Source organism: Danio aesculapii, chromosome 19 (assembly GCF_903798145.1).
Source record: "Danio aesculapii chromosome 19, fDanAes4.1, whole genome shotgun sequence".
NCBI classification, from domain to species: Eukaryota; Metazoa; Chordata; class Actinopteri; order Cypriniformes; family Danionidae; genus Danio; species Danio aesculapii.
In genome coordinates this window covers 21,788,796-21,808,191 of record NC_079453.1, presented here as the reverse complement: position 1 = coordinate 21,808,191, position 19,396 = coordinate 21,788,796, and the positions used below count along the sequence as shown (strand labels likewise).

General features: G+C 34.3%; 2 protein-coding genes across 3 annotated transcripts in view; both read left to right on the top strand.

The window, feature by feature from the left end:
- Positions 1-7,844, top strand: part of slc52a2 (solute carrier family 52 member 2) — a 41,516-nt gene extending 33,672 nt beyond the window's left edge. For both annotated transcript variants that reach the window (XM_056479251.1, XM_056479250.1), the window contains exons 2-5: positions 1,107-1,244; positions 1,329-2,181; positions 4,144-4,267; positions 6,100-7,844. In XM_056479251.1, coding sequence (XP_056335226.1) covers positions 1,115-1,244; positions 1,329-2,181; positions 4,144-4,267; positions 6,100-6,309 — 1,317 coding nt within the window. In that variant the 5' untranslated portion in view covers positions 1,107-1,114 and the 3' untranslated portion in view covers positions 6,310-7,844. The remainder of the gene's footprint in view (positions 1-1,106; positions 1,245-1,328; positions 2,182-4,143; positions 4,268-6,099) is intronic.
- Positions 7,845-14,579: 6,735 nt separating this feature from the next.
- On the top strand, positions 14,580-18,608 carry si:ch73-196l6.5 (riboflavin transporter 2). The gene is made up of 3 exons (XM_056480139.1): positions 14,580-15,620; positions 17,266-17,389; positions 18,372-18,608. The coding sequence occupies exons 1-3, from the start codon at positions 14,617-14,619 to the stop codon at positions 18,579-18,581; spliced, it is 1,338 nt and encodes a 445-aa protein (XP_056336114.1). The 5' UTR covers positions 14,580-14,616; the 3' UTR covers positions 18,582-18,608.
- Positions 18,609-19,396: the final 788 nt, after the last annotated feature.

The following is a 19,396-nucleotide window of genomic DNA, read 5'->3' as shown; positions in this document are numbered from 1 at the left end:
CACATGTACAAAATCTTTAAAAAATATATTTCTGTCTAAACTTATAGAATTGACACTTTCTAATAAGTCACTGAGTATGACAGCTGTACATGACCAGTGTTTTGTAACTTGCATAATTATTTGTTTAGTAGTTGCCTGAATTGCTTAAGAGATGTTTTCTTTTTCCACAGATTTGTACGGTTGCAAATTTATTATATTAACATTTACATGGTTCTTTATTTTACAAATCTAAATTATATGGCAAAGTAAGACATTTAACAGTAAATTTTTTCCAAAAAAGGAATAATCAAAAAATTATAAATATACTGCCTTTGCTTAAATAATATGCAATCGTGTAATCCATAAATTACTGGAATCTGATTGTCGTTACTATATGATGAGTTCAGATGCAACAACCTCTTAATAAGAGGTGCCAAAACCTTTTCTTTTAAACTTGATTGAGGGTGGTGGGCCAAAGTTATTACATTAAACTGGAGAATGTAAATCCTAATTTATTAATATAAAAAAGTAGGATCATATAAAATAATTATACATATATGTATATTTTACAATGAAGTTTTAACAATAAAAACAATCACATTTATTATTACACAATGGAGTTCAATGCATTGTCCTCTATCCGTCAAACAACGATATTTACATTTAAATTTTTTTTTAATCTGATTAATTCACAACATTTTATTAAAACATTTAATTTCAGTTTGCTTTTTTTAAGCTCAGCAATTAAACAAACTAACAAATGGTTATGTTCAATTAGAATTGACGGTCCCTGTTGAAGGCATTTGCCCCAAGCTTTCCCATTATTCTCCCTCTCCGATGGGATAGCGGGCCAAATCAAAGGTTACCATGGGACAACTTTGACCCGTTTGCCCTAGTTTGGGCATTTCTGCTCTAATTGCTGTCTAAAATTCTTTTCTCAACCTCCTATGTTCAGTTATTTTACAGGGATTGACAATAACCTTTTATTTGACACAATAGTCAAATGAATGAACCTTCACATAGAAGCCTGAGAAGAATGCAAATTTTAGAAGAAAATTTTAGATGGCACCAATATGAGTTTTTTTGTATCTGATATACACTATAACTTAACTTGCCCTGTTTTCCAGACACATAAATGGCAGATACATGGTGGAATCATGCCATTGTCACACACATTCTGGTGGCCTTGTTTGGAATGGGCTCATGGATCTCTGTAGACTCGATATGGGTTGAGCTGCCAGTTGTCGTAGGGGTTCTACCTGAAGGTATACATTGTTTTAAGCACATGAAAGCAGTTTCTGTATTATCCTGACATCTGTAGAACTTTAAAAAGTGTTCTTTCTTTACAGGGTGGAATTTGCCAGCCTATATTTCAGTTCTGATTGCATTTGGGAATTTGGGACCAGTGGCTGTCACTTTAACACACCACTTTGCTCCAGGATGGCTGAATGAGCGATTGGTCATCCATATCATACAAGCACTAGCGGTGGTAGCTTCCGCATTTCTTGCTCTCTTTTGGTCCCAGGTGGCTATGGTCTCAGGAGAGCCTAGATCTGTCCCATTCCTGCTACTTACTTTTATACTGTCATTATTCTGCTGCACTTCCAATGTCACCTTCTTACCCTTTATGTATCGGTACCCTGCACAATATATCCGGACGTTCTTTGTTGGACAAGGCCTTAGTGCTCTCTTTCCTTGTGTGGTCGCTTTGGGACAGGGTGTAGGGAAACTAGAGTGCATTGAGAAATCCAATGGCACAGAGGCCCATTATCTCAAAGAAAACTTTCCAGCCCAAATTTTCTTCTGGATCTTGACTGTAATGCTGGTAATTTCAGCCATGAGTTTCCTGGCTCTGACAAACAGAGTGGTCACTCAGACTCCAGCAGAAGAAGGTCCAAAAACTAAGCAGGAAACAGATAAGACGGAGGAAGAGACCCATCCTTTACAAAATGGAGGTTCTTCAGTTTCTGAGGAACAAGTTGAAATTGAAAAACAGGCTCCTGTTGTGGCCTTCTGGACATCCCGCAATGTCTACATGCTTCTTTTGCTGGGAATATCCAATGCGTTGACCAACGGTGTGTTGCCATCTGTACAGAGTTTCTCCTGTCTTCCTTACGGCAACATGACCTTTCACCTTTCTGTCGTCTTGGGCAACATCGCAAATCCTTTGGCCTGCTTTGTGGCCATGTTTGTCATATTAAGGTAATTGAGCCAACTAAGGTAATCCCCACCTTCCCATGTTCCTGGAGTACCCCATATTTACAAAATTACATACTTTATGAGTAGGTACTACATTTGTAGGTACTACATTTCCCAACCTTTAAAAATATGTTTTTAATATCAATACGAGTAGTATGAATGGAATTTGGATGTACTACATTTATTATGTAGCCATCTTATCAACTTAACTGCTTTACATTCATTCATAAATGCTCCCCTGGGATAAGAATGAATACATTGGATGTGCACTTCAGAATCTTAACAAGAAGTACAGTAGGGGGTCATCTGGGTACTTCACATCTACTGTTTTTTTGAATAATACGAATTGTTTTAATTTACTACTTGGCTTACATATTATTTTTCATATACACTACCTGACAAAAGTCTTGTCATCAATCCCAGTTGTAAGATAATAACTTGACTTCTAGTTGATCATTTGGAAAAGTGGCAGAAGGTAGATATTTCTGATAAATCATTTGTTGAACTGCATCCTAATCATCACAAATACTGCAGAAGACATATTGGAACCCGCATGGACCCAAGATTCTCACAGAAATCAGTCAAGTTGGTGAAGGAAAAATCATGGTTTGGGGTTACATTCAGTATGGGGCATGCAAGAGATCTTCAGAGTGGATGGCAACATCAACAGCCTGAGGTATAATTACATTACAAACCACAGAAGAGGGCAAATTCTTGAGTATAGCGCTCCTTCTCATACTTCTGCCTCCACATCAAAGTTCCTGAAAGCAAAGAAGGTCAAGGTGCTCCAGGATTGGCCTGCCTAGTCACCAATGTGAACATTATTGAGTATGTCTGGGGTAAGATGGAGGAGGAGGCATTGGAGATTAATCCAAAGAATCTTGATGAACTCTGGGAGTCCTGCAAGAACACTTTCTTTGCCATTCCAGATGACTTTATTAATTTTTTATTAATAACTTTATTATTGACAAATGGTCATTGCAGAGATGTATGGATGCAGTCCTCCAAGCTCATGGGAGTCATACACAATATTATTTTTTTTTCCACTGCACCATGACTTTATATTCTATACTGTACATTATTTATGTACTTGACAAGATTTTTGTCTAAGCAAAGTCAGACCTTACTGTCCTAATTAAATCATTAAAAATTAAAGCATAATCACATTTTATTTTGGTAAAATAAGCATAGGCAAGGCAGTGGCGCAGTAGGAAGTGCTGTCGCCTCACAGCAAGAAGGTCAATGGTTCGAGCCTCGGCTGGGTAAGTTGGCGTTTCTGTGTGGAGTTTGCATGTTCTCCCTGCGTTAGCGTGGGATTCCTCCAGGTGCTCCGGTTTTCCCCACAGTCCAAAGACATGCGGTACAGGTGAATTGGGTAGGCTAAAATTGTCTGTAGTGTGTGAGTGAGTGTGTATGGATGTTTCCCAGAGATGGGTTGCTGCTTGAAGGGCATCCGCTGCGTAAAACATGTGCTGGATAAGTTGGCGATTCATTCCGCTGTGGCGACCCCAGATTAATAAAGGAACTAAGCCGAAAAGAAAATGAATGAATGAAAATAAGCATCATCTAGAGGCTTTTGCCTTTCAAATAAGCCACTACTGACACCAAATGATCAACTAGATGTCAAGTTATTTTTTGTTGTTCACAAAACTTGGATAGGGGACAAGACTTTTGCCAGGTAGTGTACTATATAATAGAGAATTCATCTCATGTTGTATGCAATTACAGATGCGACGTTGGATGCCCGCTACTGTATATCCTTCAATAGAGAACTTAAATCACTTGTGAATGTTGTCAAGTGCACTCATTCAATATCAGAAATGCACAACAATACCAAGTGTGCATTTATGAGCTCCAGAAACATGGTTATCAAAAAAAAAGAAATGTTTATGTACAGTTTGTCATGTTATTGTGTGTTGTGAAAATTATTTTTAGAATTGAAATTAATGAAAGCTTTTATTTCAGGTCCAGCGTTGGTCTTGGTATGATGTCACTGGGAGGCATTATTTTCGCATCCTATCTCATGGCCTTGGCTGCATTAAGTCCCTGTCCACCACTTTTAGGAAGTCAGCTTGGAGTTGCTCTAGTGGTTAGTAAATGTGTCTTATTAATGAATGGGAGAGGAACTTACTAAGAACGAAACATAACATAACATAAATGCATGTCCAGAGAATTTCATAATTACTCGTGATGTGTGCACAGGGAAGTTCAGATAGTACTTTATTTTACAGTCCTTTTATTAACTTATAGTCATTACAATTACTGGTTAATAACAAGATACTAAAGTGCGATTTAAAAGAGCTAGGGAATTTTTAATAATAAGTTAAATGCATAAGAAATATTAATAATGGAATGACAATATTTTAAAATATGACAAATATTAAATATATTTTTTAATTGTATAAACGTGCAATATATTTATATTTATACAACAGTTGTGTCTGGTTGTCGAATCTGATTGGCTGATAGCTGTGCGATATTCTGCAATATCAGAACTCGTACAGCCTCCTCAACATTCTGTATTACTCTGCCCACATAGAGTGACAGCAGATCAATAAACTCACTACAGTTTGACAAATATTCCTGCTGTTGTACAACATAATGTACTTTTGAGGCTTTTTAGTTGCGAATGTAGTTGTTTAGATTGCATCTATGCAGTTTATTTATAAGGATAGTGTCTATTTTAAATATTTATAATTTCTAAGATACAGCGTGTCAGCATCCATCAGCCTGTCATTGAGCAGAGCAAAGATGGTTGACGTTGTCCATCCACAAGATGGCAACAGAGACAGCATAATTAGAGGAGAAAAAATTGGCGTATTTTCAAACTACAGCTAATCAAACTGTTATAAAATTGGTGAGTGACATTCTAAGTCGATCTCGCTCTTTTTTTTATGTCGCTGTGCTGTATTTATACCATAGTAATTGTAGTGTATTGAGTGTGAAACTCAGTTTGTGTTGGCCACTCTTTGTATAACCCTGAGTTCCTTTTTGGTTGGCCATCTGTTTGTTTCTAATGCGTCTTCTGTTTAGTTTAGTTACTGCAGACTAGTTCAGTAAACAGAAAGAAGTAAGAAATGCCTGCATGTACTTAGCATTTTTCCTTATTGCAAACACAACAGTAATCTGGTAGTGTTTGCTTTGCTTTGGCTTTTTCGGCATTAATTATTGTGATATCCAGATTGCAACAGAGAAATACTGGGAAATCTCTATTGACTGATGGCATTTCATGTCGTTCAGACTTATAATTTTGAAAATGTGAGCAAAATCACCAGTTTTGTCATCACTTTAGACATTATGCTAGAGAATCATTCAAATACTAGCTCTAAAGTGACGTTGGTGAAGTAGTAATGGTTTCTGCTGTTCTGACGTCAGCTGCAGATGTGAGTGAATGGCGGAAAAAAGTAGTTCTTCATACAAAAGGATTTTGAGACTCTCCATGTTTGATTTTCTTTTTTATATACGCAATTATGCCGTTGAACTGTTGAATAAACGCAATATCACACTTGTAGCAGTGCGATATGGCTGTATATTGTCACTGGTCGGACACTAAGCACGCCTCCCACCAATGCCGATATACAACCATATCGCACTGCTACGAGTGTGATATTTCTTATATAAACCACAGTTTTCAATGACTTACCTGATGAATCAAGTGTACCTAGTTACCAATTTACCTAGTTAAGCCTTTAAATTATACTTTAAGCTGAATACTACTATCTTGCAAAACAACTAGTATTAATTGTTATTATGCACTATATTATGCAAATATTATGCACTGTCAACATGGCAAAGACAAAAGAAATCATTATTAGAACTTAGTTCTTAAAAATATTATGTCTAGCAATGTATTAAAGAAATAAATACAAATGTATTGCCATTCTCATCATTCCCTTCATTCTGATCCCTTTCTACATTTAGATTGTATCCTGGATCATCTTCACTGGTCTGTTCTCATACCTGAAGGTGGTAGTTGGGACTCTTCTTCATGAAGCAGGACATGCAGCTTTGCTCTGGTGTGGAGTCTTCATTCAGGCCGGTTCTCTCATAGGAGCTCTTTCAATGTTCCCTTTGGTCAGTGTGTATGAGGTCTTCAAACGAGCAAAGGACTGCACAGATGCTTGCAGTTAACGCTAATTTTACAATACTTGATTTTACATTTACTCCAGGAATTTTATAACATATATTTCTTCATAGGGGAAGCTAAAAAAAAAAAAAAGCAAAATGCCTTCGAAGGACATTTCAAGTTAATGCTTTAATCACCATCAGGTAACACTGAGAATGTGAAGAATATGTGGCTCATACACTTTTGAGTGTGAACATTTTAATCTAGATTAAGTGAAAGATTATTTTCATGCAATAAGAAGAGAAATTTGGGGTTGGAAATGAAAGCAGGTCCTCAATATGAGGATGACAGCGATTATACACTATATATGCAAGTGCATAGATTTTTATCATGTTTTATCTGTGTATTGTAGTAATATACACATCATTTTGAGTATTCCCAACAGCAAGCTAATTGCTGTTGATGAGCACAAATCAGGTAAGTTTGCAATGTTCCAATTGAAAAAACAAAACGTTTTGTTGTTTTGTCGACCACAAGCAAAAATGTGTATTGTCACATTCCAAAGTGAAAGACACACACAACTTTGTCTTTCTGTTTTAATTGAGCAAAATGCTAGTTTTAATGCACAAGCTAAAATGTCAACGTGTCAAACTTGTCATAACTACTGCCATGTTGTACTTTTTTTGTTTAATTTGTTTATTGTTTTGTTTGAGGCCAGTTTACAGCGGGGAAAATAAGCATTGAACATACCACCATTTTTCTCAGAAAACATCTAAATGTCTAAAGGTGCCGTTGACTTGAAATTTTATCCAGATGTTGGTAACAACAATAGAAATCCATATATGCAAAAAAAAAAAAACCTAAAACATTTATTAGTTTACAATCTAAGTTATGAGTTATAAAATAAAATTATACTGGGAAAAAGTATTGAACACATGAAGAAAGGTGTAGAAAGGCAGTGAAAGCACAGACTGCAGCAGAAATCTCTCAGTAGTTCTTCAGCAACCCTTTGTCCTTCATCTGTGTAAATTAATGTTTGCTGCTTTAGTCTAACATCTACATTTGCAGGATGATGAAGATGAAATCAGGGTGGACATTTCAGCAAGGCAATGATGCAAAACACAGCCAAGGACACTTTAAAATGCTTTCAGAGAAAGAAAATCATTGTATTTAACTAAAATTAGATCTCGTTCTCCAGATGCTGTTTTAAGAACAAATCACTGAAATCTAGATTTCAAAATGTTGTTATTATTATTATGCTATTATTATAAATTATTATTAAACATGTTGACAATTAGTCTTGACACTAATTGTATTGATTCAAAATAACCTCAACAAAAGAATTGTGAGTTTTGAAGTGAGCACTAACTGCATTCCTGACATCTTTAATGAAAGCTTTTATTAAACTCTGCTGCATTAAACTTTAATTGTAGTACCATAATTGTATGGCCTTTTAAATATGAAGAATGTTCCTTAGGTCTTTATTGACAGTGAGGCTGGAAATATTATATGGCACCATATAAATTATATGCTGTTTTGAATGGATGTGTTTTTTTTTTCAGTGTTTTTATGCATTAAATCTGAGAGCTTTGTGAGAAAATTGGCTCATTTGTCAACAGAAATGTTGTGAATGTGATATAAAAATAACAATGTAAAGCTTTTCTCTCTTGAAATTTCATTTACCGCATATCCTTGCATGTATTTAGTCAATTTACCATGATCATTTTGTACAGCAGCTATTTTTGTTATTTGTAACATTGGGTTAATATTTAGCATTAAAGGGATAGTTCACTTAAAAAAATGAAAATTCTGTAATTTTCTCAGCCTTGACATATTCAAAACCTTTTTGAGTTTCTTCTGTTGAAAGAAAATATTTTGAAGAATGCTGGTAGCTGCCAGCTATTGACTTCTATAACTATATACACTCACCGGCTACTTTATTAGGTACTTTATTAGGTACTTACTAGTACCATGTTGGACCCGCTTTTGCCTTCAGAACTGCCTTAATCCTTCGTGGCATAGATTCAACAAGGTACTGGAAATATTCCTCAGAGATTTTGGTCCCTATTGACATGATAGCATCATGCAGTTGCTGCAGATTTGTAGGCTACACATCCATGATGCGAATCTCCCGTTCCACCATGTCCCAAAGGTGCACTATTGGATTGAAGTCTGTTGACTGTGGAGGCCATTTGAGAACAGTGAACTCATTGTCATATTCAAGAAACCAGTCTGAGATGATTCGCACTCCTGCTGGAAGTAGGCATCAGAAGATGGGTAAACTGTGGTCATAAAGGGATGGACATGGTCAGCAACAATACTCAGGTAGGCTGTGTCATTGACACAATGCTCAATTGGTACTAATGGGCCCAAAGAGTGCCAAAAAAACTATCCCCCACACCATTACACCATTACACCACTACCACCACTACCAGCCTGAAACTTTGATATAAGGCAGGATGGATCCGTGCTTTCATGTTGTTGATGCCAAATTCTGACCCTACCATCTGAATGTCGCAGCAGAAATCAAGACTTTTCAGAACACGCAAGATTTTTCCAAACTTCTATTGTAATCATCTAATTTTGGTGAGCCTGTGCGAATTGTAGCCTCAGTTTCCTGTTCTTAGCTGACAGGACTGGCACCCGTTGTGGTCTTCTACTGCTGTAGCCTATCTGCCTCAAGGTTCGATGTGTTGTGCATTCAGAGATGCTCTTCTGCATACCTCGGTTTTAACGAATGGTTATTTGAGTTACTGTTGCCTTTCTATCCGCTCGAACCAGTCTGGCCATTCTCCTCTGACCGCTAGCATCATCAAGGTATTTGCGCCTACAGAACTGCAGCTCACTGGATATTTTCTATTTTTAGGTCCATTCTCTGTAAATCCTAGAGATGGCTGTGCGTGAAAATCCCAGTAGGTCAGCAGTTTCTGAAATACTCAAACCAACCCGCCTGGCACCAACAACCATGCCAAATACCTAATAAAGTGGCCGGTGAGTGTGTTTTTCCTACTATGAAAGTCAACAGTTTCCTGCAACCAGCGTATGTCAAAATATCCTTTTTTGTGTTCAACAGAAGAAAGAAACGCATAAAGGTTTAAAACCGGAAAAGAGTAAATGATGAGGTGATTTTTTTTATTTTTAAGTGAACCATCCCTCTAACGTACATTTTGTCCATAATAACATTGACAACACAAAGATATTCCCAAAATAAATCTAAAACTGAACTACAAAACTACAGAAATGCAAAAATACTCTTGATCATGAAGAGTATTTGTTTAACAATCACCAGCACTTGTTTTAAGTCACTTGTTTACTAAATTCTTACATAACATGGTGGTAATAGTTAAACTTTCACCAAAGTTAAGACTATTCCATCTGGAAAAGGAAAACATAGATTTTCAATATGAATTTACATAAGAAAGCTGCTAATTACCTACTTATGATACACTACGTTTCTCCAAAGCACTTAAATGTAATGAATGTGGGTTTTTTAAGTTATATATTTGCATTATAATAAATTATACACCATCCATTTTATGTTGCCTTGATAAAACATCAACAGACAGATGCCATGGTTGGCTAAAATGGACACACCCACTCACACCCAGAGGATATAAAGTGTTTCTCTCATTTTACAGAGCATATGATCAGCTTCGAATCATGTGAGTATCAGTCAGATTGAACTTTTTTTTGCCCTTTGCTCATTGCTGCATACTGCATTTTATATACATTTCCAATTATTAATATTGTTACTTAGTGTAGACCTATTTAAGAACAATTCATTTGTAAAAAGTGACATGCTATGTAGTGCTTGTGCAAAAAAAATTGATATTTTAAGTGGCTAATTATTTGATGTTTAGGCTAATTAAAAAATAACTGCAATACTGTTTACTATTTGCACAACAGTTTAGTATAAGAGTCTGCAATGATATGGCAGAAAGCATTGAACATTAGCTAATACGTTGTAAATAAGTGTACAGTACAGTTGTAACTTGCAATATAAGCATTATTTTTTGTTAAAGTTACAGTTTGTAACGATGTTAATATGTTTAATGGCAGTAGCTTATTAACTCGAAAATCCCATTCAACCCAATGACTAGAGATAGCATAGTGAAATAGGAGTTTTTAACACTCACTTACAAAAAAGGTAATAAATAATAATAATAAGACTGATTTGTACACCAAAAACGGTAAATACAACATTCATGTCACGGAGCATGGATGTCGAGAAGCTATCGTCGTGTTATCATCCACAGATTCCACAAAAGTGCTAAAGTTCAGAAAACTAAACAGGCTGAAAGTAGCGACAGAAAACTACTTTGCAGATATGAGATGCTTATACTGTGTTCGATGCAACTTTGGCTGGTAGCTTCTTCTCCTTACGTTTTCTCAAGAGTAATCTGGACAACAAAGAGGGTTTGTGTAGCCTATGCTATTATAATTGCATAAGTATTTGTTAAAGATTGGATTAGATGCTATAGTTTATTTTGTTTCTTTTAGACCTCGTTTTAACTAGTCTTCACGTTGATTCAACTTGAATATTCGCTTTTTAACTTAATTACTTGACGCAAGTTTAAGCCTATTGTAGTTTATTATTATTTTTTTTTTCAACCATCATAAATAATCACATCTAAATGTAAATTGTGGCAAACCACAAGGATCGTCTTTAGGTCCAATATTGTTTATAATTTACATTAATAATATCAGATATCAGAGTTGCTTCAGTTTATTTTATTTGTGGATGCTACAAGTATATTTTGTTCTGGGAATAGGCTAATTTACCAAAAGTTATGGAGATGATTTAAACAGAAATTAATAAATTGAAATTGTGGTTTGACGAAAACAAATTATCATTAAATATAAGTAAAACGGTTATGTTATTTGGGAAATTAAAAAGTAGTCATAATAGATTTAAAAATTGATAATGCAGTAATAGAATATGCAATTAAGTTTCTTGGTGTTGTATTGGATCATATAATTAGTTGTAAACTGCAAATAAATAATGTGATATCAAAATTTGAAAAAAACTAGCAATAGTGTATAAAGCAAGATTTAACCTGGACAGTAAATCAATGTATGTATTACATAACACAATAATGTTGCCATATATGAGTTATTGTGCTGAAATTTGAGGGAATACATATAAATCTAACTTACTATCCTTATGTACAATACAGAAAAAAAGTAATTAGAATGATAGAAAATGTGGGGAACTTGGAGCACCTTTATTTTTTTATATTGAAGATACTTAAGTTTAATGATTTGGTTAAATTTAGAACAGCGCAATTTATGTTTAAAGCTAGGAATAAATTATTTCCGAAATGCATATAAAACTTTTTTGAGAAAAGACAAGGGGGATATAATGTGAGAGAAGAACTAAATCTTAGGTTGAAAACAAGAACAACTTTAAAAAAAAATTGTGTATGTCGGTATGTGGTGTGAAATGATGGAACAGTCAAACAGATTCTCAAACAATGTCAGGATATTAATAAATTTTAAAAATTTGTATATATATATATTTTTTAAAGGAATGTAATGATGAATAGAGATGATTGAAAAATAATAAAATGAGAAAGGTATAATGAAATGTCAATTAATGGCTGTTTGCAATACTATGTATTTTTTGGGTCTATGTTATAAAATGTAAATGTACAAATGGAATCAAACATATAATATGTCAAAGATGCTAAAATGATAAAATATGTCCCATGTAAAAAGAAGAGATAAGTAAAAGAAGAAACAAGTTGAAGTAATAGATGAATGATGTGTGTGGTAATGGGGTGGGGAAAATAATAAGCTTGTGCTTCATCCCGCTTTATTTCAACCATGTTGAAATGTATTTTGTTTAAATAATTGCTTTATGTATGATTTTTCTGTTTCAAATAAATAAATCAAATCAAATTCATAATAGTGTTAGGTAGGTTGCTTCAAAAAAGCTATTAATTAGGCTACTAATCACTAATTGCGTAATGAAAATTGTATTTGAATTACTTTTCCAATTACTTTGTAACTTAAGTAATTTAATTACTTGAGTCAATACAAATCCACATAGATCTTGATGCATAGACTAAATAAATTCTTTAAATTGTTAAAATTCTAAATATCTAAATATCTGAATAACAAATATATATATATATATATATATATATATATATATATATATATATATATATATATATATATATATATATATATATATATAATCAAATCAAATCAATTTAAGAAACCTACATGCTAATGACAACAGTTAGTGAAAAAGGCATGTTTTGATTAATGGTGGCCAGTCTGATTAGTCATAAATATACAGGTTCTCTCAAACATTCATACACATATAAAGCTGAAAGGTTCATTTTTGCTTGATCATATTAATCTCCTGCTAACTGATTTGCACTTTGATAGGCTTTCTGCAAATAAGCACAATCTTCCTGACTTTGTTCTTAAAATAATTTGGCACAGCATCAAAGTATTAGGTAGACAATGCTTGAGTCCTTGCAGATGTTACTGAATAACTTTACTTTAGCAGACTTTAGATTCTTATCTAAAGTGAAACTGCATTGAGTTAATCACAGGCACACTGGAGCACATTTGAAATAAAATCTTTAATTGCTTAACGTTGAATTTATTGATTTGTTTTGTAAAATGGATAGTTCTGCTCTTTGATGCTGATTGCATAATGATAAAAAAACGCTACAGCCATTTTATTAAACATATCTACACTGTAAAACCCAACAGTCAACTTTATCAAATGAAATGAGTGTAGTTAACTCAAAATTTACTAAAAGTTAATTCTACTCATTTGAAAAGAGTTTTGAACTCAGTGTTGAAGGTAATGAGTTAATTAAATACCTTATTCACAGTTCACAGTACTCATATAGATTACTTTTTATTAACTCAAATGGTTATAGCAATCAGTTTCCTCAAACAGTTTGAGTTGCCTTAACTTATTGGTTTTACAGTACTCAGTTGACTTGAGTTCTCTTCGTTTATTGGGTTTTACTGTGCTCAAATTACTTAGGATTAGGATTACCTTCATTAGGATTAGTTTTTGAACTTAAATGGTGTGTTGCAATGGGTTTCCTCAAACAGTTTGAGTTACCTTAACTTTTTGGGTTTTACAGTGTATTCATTAATGTACTGTACCCTTTGCAACTACCTTTTGCAATTAAACAATCAACATACAGTTGAAACACATCCATATACCATGTATTTTAGAAAAACCTGTTTTTTATTTATTTGGTTAAAAGTATTTGAGGCTAGTACGTAATTTCATGTTATTCAAATGTTGTTTTAGTTTACACTTACAATATACTAAATCATTGTAATATGCATGTAAAAACTGGTATATTAACTTAATAGTAAGAATGACCCCTGCTGAAAAAGCATCAAGCTTTGCATGTGGTAAACACAAATTTAAATACAGGAATGCATTATTATTTTACATTAGGATTTTGTTTTACATATTACATTTCAAAATTAATTTTGCTACTCAAATGCTTCCATACAACGATTTGACCCAGTACATTTAAAACTACTTCAGGCACTTAAGGCAATCATGTCTAACTGGATTTTTAAAGAAATGAATAAGTGAGGCAAATTTTGTAGAGCATATTGTTTTTATGGTGGACTAGTGTTTGTGAATATTAAACAGCAAAAATAAAATCTATTTAAATATGAAGTCTATATGTCTGTGTAAATGTTGCTGATTCATTATACACTCTTAATAATCCGTTTTTTTTTTGTTTTTTTTTTTGTTTATTTGTTTGTTTGTTTGCCATTGATGGTTCCAAGAATAACCTTTAATAGAGCATACAAATTCAACAAAATGTGAAATGCACTTTACATTTTTAAAATGTTTTCTATGTTCATTAAAAGGTTCTTTGGGAATTATAATGGTATTAAAAACACATGTATTTATTTATTTTGGTCATAGGTTTTAAGGTATTTGAAATAATATTTTCGGTAATGTCATAAAAGTTTTATGAGTTGAATGATTTAAAAGACTCTTGTGTGAGATGTAAGCATATGAGGAAATATATGTTATGTTTACCAATGAGTGACAGCACATGAGAACTGTTTTGGTCTTTGTTTTTACCTGAGCTCCATATTCTATTATTATTTATTCACAGTCAGGCACTTTTATTCAAAATATTGCACATCATTGGGTACTCTATTGCTTGATAATAAGTGAAAGAACTTGACTGCACCTAATTTAGAATTCCAGAATGAAGTGTGCAATTTCTTCAGCACAAGTGAGGCTAAGTGAAATAGAATTCTATTGGTTGCTAATGCTAACATTTCTCTGGTTATTAACTCCTTTTCTTTTTCGCAGACATTTAGGTTACCAACTCTGAAGGGTACTGATTTAAATCATCATGGCCATGTCTATCCTCACCCATATTTTGTCTGGCCTGTTTGGAATGGGCTCCTGGGTCACCATCTGCGGACTGTTTGTGGAACTTCCGCTAATCGTCCCACATGTTCCTGAGGGCTGGTATCTTCCCTCCTATGTCTCCGTCATCATTCAAATGGCCAACATCGGACCTCTGTTTGTCACATTAATGCACCGCTTCCGACCAGGAACGCTCAGCGAGACTGCAGTTATCTATTTTATTGTTGGTTTCGGAATATTAGCCAGTCTCTTACTGGCGTTCTTCTGGAGTGAAACAGTGGTGGTGCAAGGTGTGGAGCGCAGTGTTCCTCTCCTCCTCCTCATCTTCTTCATCTCCATAGTGGACTGCACTTCTTCGGTCACGTTCCTTCCCTTCATGACGCAGCTCAAAGCCGAGTATCTAATGACTTATTATATTGGAGAAGGTTTAAGCGGTCTGGTCCCAGCTTTAATGGCAATGGTTCAAGGTGTTGGCGTGATGGAATGCGTCAATGCATCTCAAATCCTTAGATCCAACCAAACACATTTAAACTCATCTGAAGGGAATGCTAACTATCTAGTTCCTAGCTACCAACCTGCTAACTTCTCAGTTGAAGCCTATTTTTTCTTCCTGACAGCTATGATGGTGGTTTGTCTGGTGGCGTTTTTACTTTTAAACTACCATCCGGCTGTGGCTCGAGAACGGCCTAATAACATTCCTGAGTCCCATTGGAAAAACAAGAAATCGGAGAATAAACCGATGATGAGTTCTCAAAGGACTGTTCAGAAAGCCAGAAGCTCGTTTGGGAAAGGGACGTACACATGGGTGCAAGTTGTATACATCTATATTATCATAACATGGGTAAATGCATTGACCAACACTGGTTTGCCGTCAGTGCAGTCATATTCATGTTTGCCGTACGGAGATCAAGCCTATCACTGGTCCGCCACTATGGCCAATGTTGCCAATCCTATAGCTTGCCTCATCACTATCTTTTACACACAACGGTGAGTGACATCAGCAACATATATAAATCATTTGTTGAACAAAAAACTGTACAAAATGATATGTGGAAATAAAATATACAGTATAACTAGGCCCACATGGAATCTGTGCATGCAGAAAGCCACAGACTTACACAGATTTATCATCTGTTAATGTAATCATTTATTCACTTGTGTAAATGTGTGGACATTTATATTTTATTCAGTTTTTAAATTAATTTCAGTAATATCATTGACTAATATGAAAATGTTCACATGATTTATTTACAATAGAGTTATATTTAAGTAAAGTAATATTTTCTGTCAGCAGATTCTGTCTGGCCCTAAGTATAACAAAAACAGCCTTTTTCAAAGGCTGGAAGATATATATATATTTTTAGAATATAAATGAGATCTATATTTTAAAGAAAATAATAAATTTTTCTGAAAGTACACAAAATAAAATCCTGGTTGCCTTAAATTTTTAAGCTGAATCAACCTTATGGGTCCATTGAACTTATATTATGTTAAACTGACTTAAAACATCTCGCATAACTTACAAAATTAAGTTAGAACATGATTAACTTAATAAGTTTAATAAGTTACAGTGACCTAAAAAATATACTGTCAGGACTAATTGATCATATAATTTTTTTTACAGTGTATGAATTAAATAGATCGAAATTGATGGATTGATGGTAAAGTTATTTGACTTTGAAAATGTATTTTGAAATTTTTGTCTTTGAAAAAAAGAAATAATGTTCTCTAAATTTCTCTGTAAGTAGATTTATATAGTTTGTAAACAAACTTTTATGTTGGCTTGAAATGTCTTCATGTGTAAAATAGTTTAAAAGATAGTGGGTAGACACTAAAAAAAACTTACATTTTTGATCAAATAAATGCAGTAATGATGAAAATAGACTTTTAAATAAAAAAAAATACACAAATAACCGGTAGGTAACTAAGGAAATAAATAAGTAGATATATGGGTAAATACTGTATTCATAAATATTCATAAATACATTCAAATATTTGAAGTCAGAATTATTAAACCTCCAGAATTATTAGCCCCTCTGTTTATTTCCCCCCCAGATTTCTGCTTAACATAGAGATTTTTCAGCACATTTCTTAACATAATAGTTTTAATAACTCATTTCTAATAACTGATTTATTTTTTCTTTGCCATGATGACAGTAAATAATATTTGACTAGATAGTTTTCAAGACACTTCTACACAGCTTAAAGTGACATTTAAAGGCTTAATTAGGTTAAGCAGGCAGATTAGGGTAATTAGGCAAGTTATTGTATAACGATGGTTTGTTCTGTCGAGTATTGAAAAAAATATAGCTTAAAGAGGCTAATAAAAACTGCTTTTATTATTGCCGAAATAAAACAAATAAGACTTTCTCCAGATGAAAAAATATTTTCAGACATACTGTGAAAAATTCCTTGCTCTGTTAAACATCATTTAGAATTTTTTTTTAAAAAGAAAAAAAATTCAAAGGGGGTTTAATAATTCTGATTTCAACTGTACATACATACATGCATACATACGCACATAGGTAGATATCCAAATTCCAAGCTCAAAAACTGCAATTTGCATTTATTGCATGTAAACTGTACAGTACATTAATGAATATTCTCAACACTTTGTTTTTATTCTGAATAGATCATTAGTGCTGATGGGAGTCCTCACGTCTCTTGGTTCTCTTATTGGAGTTTACATCATGGCCATGGCTGTGTTGAGTCCCTGTCCACTGCTAGTTCATGACACCTCTGGAGCTGTCATTATTGTGAGTATTAGTAATTTGTACATGTTTCATCACCTATTTTCGCATGTGACTACTGTGTTTCAAATTATAGATGAATTTAGGGTTTGGGAAAGTTGAATTTAAAAGAACTTAAACAAATCACTTCAAATATTAAGGTTGCATTACAATTAATCATTATACGTAGTGAAAACGCAGTGAGTGGTATAGGCCTATGTTCATGAAAAGAATGTTATACTTCAATGCTCTCAAACTCAATTCTTGGAGGGCCGCAGCTCTGCATAGTTTAGCTCCAGCCACCTCCAACTCACACCTGCTTAATAGTCTCTAGTAGTCTTGAACACCTTGATTATTTGGACCAGCTGTGTTTGATGAGGGTTGGAGCAAAACTGTGCTGTGCTGCGGTCCTCCAGGAATCCAGTTTGAGACCTATCAAAAGTGCCAAAGTGTATCAAAAGAATTCGTTGTGTTCTCCAGACTGTTTTCTGTAGTATTCAATATGACTCATTTCAGAACTGCGGGTACATTTTAAGCAATAGGAGTGTTGAAGAGCCCCTATTATGGGTTTTTGATCTGTGTAATACAGCTCTAAGTGAATTGAAATATCCAGCTAAGGCTTAAATCTGAAAGTGCACCGTGTTTAAAACTATTGATTCATTTACAAAAGAGTCGACTCAGAGGGGTTCAAATAAATTGCGGCGGTAACGAGTCTTTGCGCTACAGGTGAATTGATTAAGCTCAATTGGCTGTAGTGTATGTGTGTGAATGAGTGTGTATGGATGTTTCCTTTTGATGGGTTGCAGCTGGAAGGGCATCCGCTGCATAAAACAAATGCTGGATAAGTTGGCAGTTCATTCCTCTGTGGCGACCACTGAAATAGAGATTAAAATGAAATGAAAATATAATTTCCATAATCCTGTAATCAATCCAGTTAATTTATTATAAACGTTTTGTATTATTCTTTCTTTTCATTTACATTTACTCCAAGTAATTGTGTGTTTTACAGGTGTTGGCATGGTTCTTATTCATCTTCGTCCTCTCCTACGTGAAGGTAATTGCTGCTGTCATCCTGCGAGATGAAGGCCACAGCGCCCTCGTGTGGTGTGGAGCAGTAGTGCAGCTGGGCTCAATGTTGGGGGCAGTTACTATGTTTCCTTTGGTCAACGTTTTTGACTTTTTCACTTCAGGGGACCCATGTAGCACGAACTGCTTATGAGATATGGGAGCTGCAAATCATATTTATGTTAATTCTAATATTGTTAATATTATTTCCTAATTGTAGAATATTTAAAGTAATATAATTTTTCAATTACACCTTTTGTGAGAAAGGGAAAAAGTTTAAAATGAATAGAAAAATAATAATATAATGTAAAATAAGCTACATTGTAATGGAATTTGGCTATTTGCTGATCCATTTAACTGTATATATTGTGTTTGTAAAATTAGTTAGTAAAGTTAGTTGTTTTTCTTTATTTAGTTTTTTTTTCATCTCAGTAGAAAATATCAATAGCAAATTTGCCAGAGCCAATAAAATTGTCCTCTAGATGTCAGTAACGGTACATATGCACTCAGCGGCCACTTTATTAGGTACACCGTACTAGAAGCGGGTTGGACTCCCTTTTGCCTTCAGAACTGCCTTAATCCTTCGTGGCATAGATTTAACAAGGTACTGGAAATATTCCTCAGAGATTTTGGTTCATATTGACATGATAGCATCACGCAGTTGCTGCAGATTTGTCAGCTGCACATCCATGACGTGATTCTCCCATTACACCACATCCCAAAGGGGCTCTATTGGATTGAGTTCTGGTGACTGTGGAGGCCATTTGAGTACAGTGAACTCAGTGTCCTATTCAAGAAACCATTCTGAGATGATTAGAGCTTTATGACATGGCACAATGTTCTGCTGGAAGTAGCCATCAGAAGGTGGGTACACTGTGGTCATAAAGGGATGGACATAGACAGCAACAATACTACAATAATTTTGACCCTACCATCCGAACGTTACAGCAGAAATTGAGACTCACCAGA